The sequence below is a fragment of the Panicum virgatum genome, chromosome 4K (assembly GCF_016808335.1).
Source record: "Panicum virgatum strain AP13 chromosome 4K, P.virgatum_v5, whole genome shotgun sequence".
In the NCBI taxonomy this organism is placed as follows: domain Eukaryota; kingdom Viridiplantae; phylum Streptophyta; class Magnoliopsida; order Poales; family Poaceae; genus Panicum; species Panicum virgatum.
The window spans coordinates 31,719,128-31,730,274 of record NC_053139.1 but is presented as its reverse complement, the minus strand read 5'-3'; the positions used below and the strand labels follow the sequence as shown (position 1 = coordinate 31,730,274).

General features: G+C 50.7%; 1 protein-coding gene across 1 annotated transcript; it reads right to left on the bottom strand.

The window, feature by feature from the left end:
• Positions 1 to 7,689: 7,689 nt before the first annotated feature.
• Positions 7,690 to 10,770, bottom strand: LOC120703653 (calmodulin-binding receptor kinase CaMRLK-like). The gene is made up of 2 exons (XM_039987800.1): positions 9,238 to 10,770; positions 7,690 to 8,927 (listed from the first exon to the last, which is right to left on the bottom strand). Exons 1-2 carry the CDS (start codon positions 10,625 to 10,627, stop codon positions 8,266 to 8,268), a joined length of 2,052 nt encoding a protein of 683 aa, XP_039843734.1. The 5' UTR covers positions 10,628 to 10,770; the 3' UTR covers positions 7,690 to 8,265.
• Positions 10,771 to 11,147: the final 377 nt, after the last annotated feature.

Genomic DNA, 11,147 nt, shown 5'->3' with positions numbered 1-11,147 from the left:
GCGCTTTTGCTAAAGAGACCCTGAGTTTCTTCAAAATTAACCCGCAGTCCTTCCTAGTTAAAATAAATTCCAGAAAGGCCCTTTATAGATTTTTCTTGCAAATAAGTCCCTAGAATCTTGTTTTAGCCATATCTTTCACATTTTGACTCCGGTTTTAGCGATTCTTGCACTCTCGCGATCCTTGCATCGTGCATTTGTTAGATCCGAACCGAACCAGAGCCGAGCATGCGCTTTTGCTAAAGAGACCCTGAGTTTCTTCAAAATTAACCCGTAGTCCTTCCTAGTTCAAAAGAAATTCCAGAGAGGCCCTTTATAGATTTTTCTTGCAAATAAGTCCCTAGAATCTTGTTTTAGTCATATCTTTCACATTTTGACTCCGATTTTAGCGATTCTTGCGCTCACGCGATCCTTGCATCGTGCATCTGTTAGATCCGAGCCGAACCAGAGCCGCCCCTGTGCTTTTTCTAAAGAGACCCTGAGTTTCTTCAAAATTAACCCGCAGTCCTTCCTAGTTCAAAAGAAATTCCAGAGACGCCCTTTCTAGATTTTTCTTGCAAATAAGTCCCTACAATCTTGTTTTAGCCATATCTTTCACATTTTGACTCCGATTTTAGCGATTCTTGCGCTCACGCAATCCTTACATCGTGCATCGTGCATGTAACTCATGTATTTATCATGTAACTCGTGTATTTCTGTAACTCATGTGTTTATCATGTAACTCATGTATTTATCATGTAACTTGTGTATTTCTGTAACTCATGCATGTATTTATGTATTATGAATTCTTCATTCTTAATTATGAAATCAGACACGACACTCTCTCCTTCTTAACAACTTCTTAACGACGATCGGTCTCTCGCTAACTCTCGTTGTCTCCTTGTCCCCGACGCTCTCTCGCTGTCTCCCCACCGACGCTCTCTCGTTGTCTCCTCATCGATGCTCGGTCTCTCGCTCACACACACGCACACACACACACACTGACACACACACACACTCACTCACACACTCACTCACACACACTCACATTGACTCACACACACACACTAACTCTCTCTCTCTCTTTCTGTGTCCCACTAACACACAAACACACACACACACACTGACTCACACACACTCACTAACTCTCTCTCTCTTTCTCTGTCCCACTCACACACACACACACACACTATCTCTCTCTCTCTCCCTCTAACATACATACACTTTCTCTCTCTCACACACACACACTCTCTCTCTCTCTTTCAAACACGCATATTCATTCAAAGAATAGAATTCTCCTGCTTCATTTAAGGATGGGCACATAATCTAACACATTTTTACGGTTTCAGTTAAGGATGGACCCCTTCGGTGATGACGAGGTCGCCAAGCAATACATGTTGGACGCAATAAACGAATATATGAGGGCCAACACCACCCAGCCAATCGCTGAAGAAGATGCTCGGACAGCTGATTTGTTCCTAAATATGTCTGGAGATGCCGATGAAGAAGATGATGACTTTGCGCCGCCGCCCAATCAACAGCAGCATGTTCCAGTACAAATCTTAAAACTATATGCATGGTGACTTCAGTAGATTAGTTTTGCGATTAACATATCTTTTCTATAATTTAGTCGACCTCCGCATCGACTTCGTTGAGCCAGTCAAAAGGGAGACGCCGGCCAACCAAGAAAATGGAGGGAAGACATGTCGTCACAGAAGTGGACGCAGAGGGCTGTCCAAGTGCTCCAGAGGCTGCTAGCACAAAATTTGTCAACCAATGTGGGGTTATTGTTCGAGCAAGAATTCCGATCACCACAAGACTATGGAAAACGAGCAAACCCGAAGAACAGCAACACGCCGTGACTGCACATCAGAAGGAAATGCTATGGGAAGAACTCAAGGATATGTTCACTCTTCTTGAAGGAGTTGACCAACAACTTGTGAAGAAATGTGCCTTGAAAAAGATGGCCCTTGCCTTTGCAACTTTCAAGAAGAAGTTGTACATCAATTACATCAAGAAGGATAAGGAGCCGAACTGGGACGATCTTCCTCAGGTTAAACCATACTGGGAGGAGTTCAAACAATACAAACTATCAGAGGAAGCCCAAGAAAAATCCGAACAGATCAAGGTGAATGCAGCAAATAAGAAGTACATCCACCACCTTGGGGCTGCCGGGTACAAGAAGTCAATAAAAATGGCAGAAGATGGAGCAGGACCATATGGATAGAGGCATCAGGCCGACGACTTGGGATTGGCCGGATAGATCCAAGTGGTGGTTATTTGCTAATGGCGTGACACTAAAACAGTTGGATGGAAATTTGGTCGTGCCCGAGCATATGCAAGAAGTGTCCCGCGATCTAGTCGTTGCAATAGATGAGACCCAACAAGGAACATTCCATCCTCAAAGGGAGAATGATGAGCTGACAAGGGCATTAAAGAATTCGGAACACCCTGGACGAGCCCGCGGCATCGGCGTGGTCCCATGGAAAGTTGCTTGGGCCGGAGATTCCTCTTACAAGACTTACCGAAAGAGCAAAGCCGAACAGGAAGAGAAACTTCGTGCCATGCAAGAAGAGATGACAAGGAAGGTTGCGTCCTTGGAATCTCAGATGGACGCCAGGGTCAATAAGGCAGTGCAGCTAGCTCTGAGCCAAAGGGGCACTGCTGGGTCACACCCGGATGTTGTGATAAGCCCGGTCTCTCAGGGACGCAGCAGCTATGCATCCACAGCGGCACCCGACGTACAAGCGGAACAGCAACCCTAGATTGAGCCAATGGCGGTAGATGACCAGAGGTATCCAGTGGACGATGTCACCATGCCGACACTGTGCGAGCTTCATGTGCGAGAAAGAAATATATCCATTCATGTCGCATACGGGTCAGCCCTGCCCCTGAATCCTTCTACTACAATTCATGGAAGCCTGATACCCCCTGGCTACACCTCCGTCACAGTCGAGCAGATAGTTGGAAACAATGAGGATCTTGAGCTCGACTTCGTTGGAGGGGATGGAGAGAAGACATTGGGAGACGCACTGCATGGGGTCGTTCTATAGCGCAAGGCCGACATCAAACTTACTGCAAGCACAACGGCTCCCGTGCAGACCGATCGCCCGTCTCCACGGTCTCCCTCACTGCCATCCCCACAACCACCTCCTTCACCACCGTATCCGTCGGCGCAAAGGGCCACGAGTACTCCAACTCCTCCTGACCCAGAAAAAGGAAAGAAAAAGACAGCATCCGGCCTCCCAGCGGCTGGACCCTCAAAGAAGAAGAAGAAAACGATCGAAAGAAAATTAACCTACGAGAAAACTGCTGAGGAGTTGGAAGAGAAGACTACTCGATATATAAAAGAACAATTGAAGCCTAAAGTCCCCCCGCCGAGGGAAAAGGTACCTCTAGAACTAGGGAAAAAGCTTCTCGCAAACCTAGACAACCCACCAAAACCGAAAAGCTTACCCTCGGACTACGATCGTACTCTGACAAAAGCACACAAGGTGAGAAATCTGAAGAAAAAATGTGGCAAGACCATTCCTCAGCTTGGCACACAACAAAAAGGACTCGAGCCCCTCCGGGTGCCAGGGTTGCCACTCTTACACCCGACGGACGTACAACTCCAGGCGGACCTACAGGCCGCGATATTTCTTTCTGAAACTGAATTAACGCTAGAGGAGGCAACGGGGCAAGTGGAGGTGGAAATCCCTGTCACTCCCGTTCTTACTCCATTCTAGCATGGAAAACCTTTTGTCACTGAGGAAGAGGAGAAAAGTCTAGGCACGCAGATGTTCAATTTGCATAGATGATACCTGCGAATGTCGAAGGACCATGGGAAAATGTTTGGAGTCAAGTATCGTGACCATGATTTCTTCCGCAGGGAGGAGGACTTCTGGGTGTACTTCGAAAATTTATATCACATTGACCATCGACAAGCCCTCGACGCCTCTATCATCACCATTTGGGTTTTGTAAGTATCACTTACCTCTATATTAAATTAATACTTTTTGTTAATAACAACGTAATTATCTGTGTGCGTTATATAATTTCTATTGTATCGTTTAGACAGGAGATTCAAAGAAGCCGAAAAGAAGGATGGCACCATCAGATCGGCTTCATGTCTCCTTTGCTAGTCAACCACAAAGTGCTCAACGAAAATTACAAGAAAACGTGCCAAAACATGTATGATTCGTTGACTAGGCAAAATTACAAATCCTATATATTCATACCATACAACTTTAGGTAAGCCTTGGTCGACTCAATCCTCTGTTATATTACTAAATAAATACTAAGTCGTATAATGCATGTATGTATATATCCTATCTATATCCGCAGTTATCATTGAATTTTACTCATACTTTCCGTAGAGACCGGCAGTCTTATAGTCTTTGACTCAATGAGAAATCCAAAGTCTGCAATCCAACATATCATAGACCCCTTGAATAGGTAAGTTCAGTTTACACAATCAAATCTTTTTTCTGTTAATAACAATTTCTGAATATCAAACTTAACTTTGAGCGCAGGGTTTGGAAAAAATTTGTGAAAAATAACAAAGGACGTGGTCAATGGAGGCCCGAACTGAACATTAACATGGATTATCCGGTATGTTGATTCATAAAGATTTGTCTAGTTAAGTATATAATCCCAAATTGTTCTAAATTGAGTAATTTATTTGTTTCTCCTTAAGTGTGCGAGACAACAATAAAGAACTGATTGGTGCGGGTACTACGTATGCGATTACTTGCACATCATGACTCCATGCGGGAAGGTTACTGATGAAGACACGAGAGTACATCCAAACTGTTCACTAGTATATTTTCATAATTGTACTAACGCACATGATGTTAATCTTTTTTTTCTAAATGATAGATGTCTCAAATGGGGGATGAATGTTACTCTACTGATCGGATCAACGCCGTGTGCGAGCAGCTCGCCGGATTCATTTTGAACGAGATCTTGGATCCTAGAGGCGAGTTCTACCACGACGGTCACATCCATAGAGGACTTCAATCGACCTCCTAAGGGGACCAGTAGTTGGACTACAAACATGACTTGTACATTTGTAAATATTTTTAAACATTATGTCTTGATGTTTGTAAATTTGTAAATATATTAGTTCATCTAATTAGCTTAATTATATGCTCACATTTCACTTTTAGTTAGTTTCAAATATTCTTTGAAAACGAACACGAACGACCAATGAACGTATAGTACTGTAGAGCTTGACTGCGTTTAGCAATTATAAAAGAATAAATAGTAATAAATATAACAAACAAAACTGGATTCGGGGAAAAAAGGGAAAATGTCATTGGTACCGGTTGGAAAGACCAACCGGTACCAAAAGGGCTGCCACCTTGCGTCAGCGTGACAGCCTTTTTGGTACCGGTTGGTGTTTCCAACCGGTACAAATGGAAGTCTAAGGCACAGGTTGAAAAACCGGGTGTCTTAAGGTGAGGCCATTGGTCGCGGTTGCGGGGCACCAGTTGAAAACCGGTTCCTTTGGCCCTTCTCAGCCAGTGCTGAAAGCCTGTTTTCTAGTAGTGGGAGCTTGTTACTCTTGGTGTTTGACGGCACCTAGCCGGTCTCGGTGATCGGGAGGTTCTTGGTGAGCTCTTGGAGTTTTTGGGAGCCTCAATACAAAAAGCTTGTACATGGTGGGAAGCTCGCCGTTCCGGAGATGGAGAAGGAGTATTCTGAGTGATCACTTGCTCCTTGGTGGAGTGATACCCTTGTGTGGGTGCTCCAACGTGGATTAGGGGGGAGCGTCAACTCCTCGATACCACGGGAAAAAATCCAGTTGTCTCGTGTCCTTCGCATTTACATTCAAGCATTAAATTTCCTTTATTGTGATCTTACTCTTCTTTGCTTGTTTGTTTGACTAGGACAATGGCATGATAGTTTGATCTCTTGACTAGAACTTGTTCTTGCTAGTGTGGTTTTTCCTAGGAAAGATGATCATGTTAGTATGTTCTCCTACCTAATGACCCTTTGCTAGTGTGCTCTAGTCATTAGGGCAATACTAGTTTAGTTAAGGACTCTCTAGAAACTTAAAAAAGTCCCAATTCAACCCCCTTCTTGGGCCTCGATCCTTTCACATCCAACGGCTGTTATGTTTCTTTTTTTCTTCCTCAATGCATAACAAGTCAGCTCAGCTTTGTTTTCAGCCCAAATAAGATGCGGTTTAGAAGCAGAAAGAAGTGCACGCTGCTTGACACTCTGCACCGAACGTGTGGTAAGAAGGTGCATGCATGCCAGTTTTGGAAATGCGCGGATCGGAGTGCCAGGCATGTACACCGAACTGGGGTTTGTCCCGTGCGGCTCGTGACCTTCTTAACTTCTGAACAGTGACCCGCCAACAATGCATCAGATCAACACAAAGTTTTCACCAAGACTATTACGTATAGGATTTCATCACCAAGTGGAACATCGTGGTCCAATCAAGCTGGAGTCGTCTCATCTGGATCCTAGTATTCGAAATGCCTCCTAGGTTGACTCCATCTAACAAATGTAACCATGCAAATTTATCCGAGTAAGTTTCACAGATCCACCTCATTCGTCTTTGTCTAACAGCTTAGTACACTTGTTTTACCGGCTAGTAACACTCCTGATCTAGTGGCTTATGCAGGTGATTATCGTCAAGGAGTCCTGTTTCTATGCATAAAGCTAGCATCTGCCGGACAAAAGTGCCAACACACTGTATATTGACATTGACCCTCTCCATGAGAAGTATAAACGTTAGAACACTTTCTTCGTGCAGTAGTACACAACCTAGCCAGCTTCATCGATCAATCAGTAGTTGTTCGACTGAACAGAACAGCCGTCGCTGCTTGCCCCCATCGAGTGGGGAGAGGACGTACCGTGTGGGCTAGCTGCCACTCTGGCCGCCGGTACCAGCATGCCAGCAGCGTCGCATGCCGCTGCTAGCTACACACCAGGAAGCAGGGCAGCGGGCCTCGTTGGCTGACCCCCAACGCCTCCCCTTCCCTCGGCTGGCTGTCTCCCCTCTCTCCTTCCCCACAAGCACGACGCTTTGGCACAACGGGACAAGAGCCTTTTTTTGACTCTTGCTTGCGTGTGGCTTCCTAGTCCCAAAACCAACCCAAAAGACAGGCGCCAAAAGGTGCCCCCCGCCCACAGTCCACCAACTAACCCCAGCGTGTGACAAGAGGTCGATCGAGAGCGAGATGAGATGAGATCTCGGCTGACTCGCGCAGGCAGCCTTGCGCAACCACCTCACATTCCCCTCCACTAACCCCTGCTTCCTCGCTCTTTTCACTACTTTAGCAATATCCTCCTCACCTGCCTACTGCAGCTCCATGCTTGGAAAGCAAGTCTGGATCAACGCCACTCCGCAGTTGCTTCCACATTTCTTTCTGAAGCTCATGAGAACGCCACTAGCTCTCTTTGTGATGCAGCGGTTCAGCGACCCCGCACGCTCGCACGCCTCGTCGCGCCGAAGTCGTCGAGTTCACCAAGGCTTCAAGTTCACTGAAAGATGTGCAAGAACCAAGAAGGTTCTATGTCTGTTCAGTGTCAACTCAATATGAACAACTTGGCACATCTTTCAGTTTCTGACTGAAAGGTGTGCACCAAGGTTCTATGTCTTTTCATTGACAACAAGCTCACAGGCAGAGCTTGCGCAAGTAATGGTAGTTTTAGAGGACGGAAATTTTGGTAGGCTCCCGCAAAATTCACCGAGAAGGTCCCCAACCCAATAGACCGAAACAAAATTTGAAAACCTTGGATTCTCTGCTCATAGCTAACGCCCAAATCAGTTGTTTCCGCGTGCTTTGTCCACCACATTTCGGTGGCCAAAAGCCTGCGCTACTCATTACTGTGCACTCTGCCTGCCCAGGCAGCAGCCAGCAGCTAGCGAGCGGCGGTCATCCACTCATCAGCGCTTGCTCGTGCTGCTTGCGGCGACAGTGTCACCCATCGTCTGGCTATGGCCCCTTGCAAATTAACTAGGGGTGGTAAAGGGCAAACATTTTAAATTAGAAAATCTAAGAACCGGATCCTAAAAGATTCGGGCTCTAATTTTATATAATTTTGAGCTAAAAACTTTAAGGATTTTGTTGGACTGTGAAGAGACCATTAAGGCCATGACCCATTACCACCCCCTACCCACGACTGTTGCTGCCCGTCGCGATCTCCCAACATGCCAACACCAAAGGAAATGGTCGCCGTCGCCGAGGCCAACTGCCGCCGGCGAGGAAAACTGCTACATGCACATCGTACAGACTACGAGGTCTGGATCACCACCAGCAGAGGTACCAGAAAAAACTTGGCCGGCTTCCTTCACGCCGGCGGCTGGGCCTGGGCGCCGGGCGCGGCGCGGATGTCCTTGAGCACCCCCACGACCTGCTGCATCGTCGGCCGCTTGTCCGGCGAGTGCGCCGTGCAGAGGTACCCCACCCGCAGGCACTCCACCATCTCCCGCTCCGCCGACGCCTCCGCCGCGGCCTCGTCGCGGAGCCGCGGGTCCACGATGTCCAGCGCCTTGCCGTCGCGGATGATGCCGCGCGCCCAGCTCACGGACGCCTCGTCCCACCCGGCCTGCCCCGTCACCAGCTCCAGCGCCAGCGCCCCGAACGCGTACACGTCGCCCTCGGGCGTCGCCGGGTAGTGCTCGCCGCCGGCGGCGGGCGGGTGCCCGAAGTCCGAGATCCGGGGCTCCAGGTCGTCGCCGAGCAGGACGTTGGTGGGGACGAGGTGGCCGTGCACCACCGGCCCCGACCCGGCCCACCCCTGGTGCAGGAACGCGAGGCCCCGGGCGACACCGAGCGCGATGCGGTGCCGGGTCGGCCAGTCGGAGACGGACCGCCTGTCCTCCGCCGCCTCCCAGGCGTCGCCGCCGCCGCCCGCGTCGTCCATTTCGGGGCGCCCCGCTGGCAGCTCGTGCAGCCACCGGTGCAGGTCGCCCTTCTCCATGTACTCGTACAGCAGCAGCTTCTCCTTGCCTGCACCAATTAATAAATGAGGCGGCCACTCCAAATTCAAACTTGTATGCTTGGGCTCTGCCTGCAGTGCATGCAGTAGTGTGTCTTCGCCCCCGGCAAGTTCATCGTCAGTGCACCTAACCTAACTGCTCCAACTATGCGAGTCTCAGCTCAACAACGCCAAGTCAATGGCTCCTTTGTTGGCGGCTACACTTTTCCACACTTACTTTGGCAGTGTCTACATTGGCACTAGCAACTCGAAGAAGAGTAGTTGGTTTTATCAACTTCAATTAGATTAGTAAAAGTAGTATCAGAATCGAATTGTGCTCACCTGCGATGCAGTAGCCAAGGAGTGGAAGAATGTTGGGGTGGCGGAGGCGCGCGAGCTCCCGGAACGCGGCGGCCGCGGCCGCCGGGCTGTCGTCCTCGCCGAGCCCCGCCACGGCGCCCTCCACGACGCGCACGACGACGTGCAGGTCGCCGGGGAGCACTGCGCGGTACGCGGCGCCGCTGCGGCCGCCGCGCTCCGCGAGCTGCGACTCGCGGCCGAACCCGGACGTGGCAGCGGCCAGGTCGGCCAGCGTGAGCTGCATCAGCGGCCGCTCGAACAGCACCACCGGCGCCGCCGACGCGCCCCTGGCCGCCGCCACCACCGCGTCCTCCTCCTCGTCGTCGTCCTCGTCGCCGCCCTTCTTGTCGCTCCACTGTGGCTTCTTCTTCCTCTCCTCGTCGCCTTCTCCCCCCTTGTTTCTGCTCCTCAGCACGCCGCACGCCACGCACCCGACCAGGCAGAGCAGCAAGGCCAGGGACACCACCCCGCACATCACCGCCACCGCCACCACGCTCAGATGCTTCTTCCTCTTGCTCCTCCTCGCCGTCTTCCTTTCCGTCGTCCCGCCCTTTTTGCTTTTTCCATGAGAAGGCGACGGCGACGGCGACGGACGCCGCGGCGGCGGTGCCGTCGAGTTCTCCGAGAACACCAGCGACGCGTTCCCGGCGTGCACGAACGCCGAGTGGCCGAACTTGCCGACGGTGCCGGAATCGACCACGCCGGAGAAGTTATTGTACGAGAGGTTCAACGAACGTATCCCACCGAGCGGCGGCAGGTCGCCGGGGAACCTCCCCTGCATCGCGTTTCCGGACAGGTCGAGCCGCTCCACCCGCGGCAGGCGGCGCAGCCCCCGCGGCACGGCCCGGATCCTGTTCGCCGACACGTCGAGCGCGACGAGCCCCGAGAGCGCTTCCACGCCCTCGACGCCGGTGAAGCGGTTGCGGGACACGTTGAGCGACAGCAGCCGCGGGCTGCGCCCCACCCGGAGCGCGCCGCCGAGCTGGTTCCGGGAGACGTCGACTGCGCGGAGCGACGGCGCGCGCCAGAACGCGCCCGGGATGGCGCCCTGGAGCGCGTTCCCGGAGAGGTCGAGTGCGGCGAGCGCGGAGAGGTTGGCCAGCGCCGCCCACGACACGGCGCCCGTGAGGTTCCGCGACGGCAGGCGCAGCTCCCGGACCGGCTGGCACGCCGTCGCGCGGGGCGGGCGGAAGTTGCGCACGTGCCGGAACGCGGCGGCGATGGCGGCCGCGTCGTCGCGGCCGGCGCAGGAGGAGGCGGCGGCAGCGGAGGAGGCGGCGGCCAAGAGGAGGATCGGGAGCAGGTGGAGGAGGGCGGGGCGAACGTGGAGTGGCATCGGAGGAGCGCGACGTGTGGAGGAGCTGCGCGTCATGGAGGGGATCCGAGCTGGGGTAGCATTGAAGGGAGGGAACAGGGGAAGCTGGTCGGAGTACGGACGGAGGAGGGGATGGAAATCAAATGGAATAGTGCGGCGGCAGTGCAGAGTGAGCAAGGGTGAGGTGGTTTTAAGAACCTGTAGCTGCTGCTCGATCTTGAATGGTGGTTAAAACGGACGGAAATATTTCCGTTTCGATCCGTTCCGTTTTTTATTTTTGTCCGTTCGTTTCCGTATTTGTGGGATTCCGTTTTTGTATTTATAAAAGTAGAAATTAGGTTTCTCCGTCCGTTTTCGAGAAATCCCATCTTTACATAGAATTGACCCGTATTTATTCCGTTTTTCATCCTATTTTTAATCTATATAAGATATGTCTAAAAATTGATATGTTCAAAAACATACCAATCACTAAGTATGTATGTTAACATATTAATACATGGCATACTAGTGAATATTGGACTAATAACTTCGTACGTGTATATTATTTTGTGACTTTGTTAATGTATACTCGAGAATA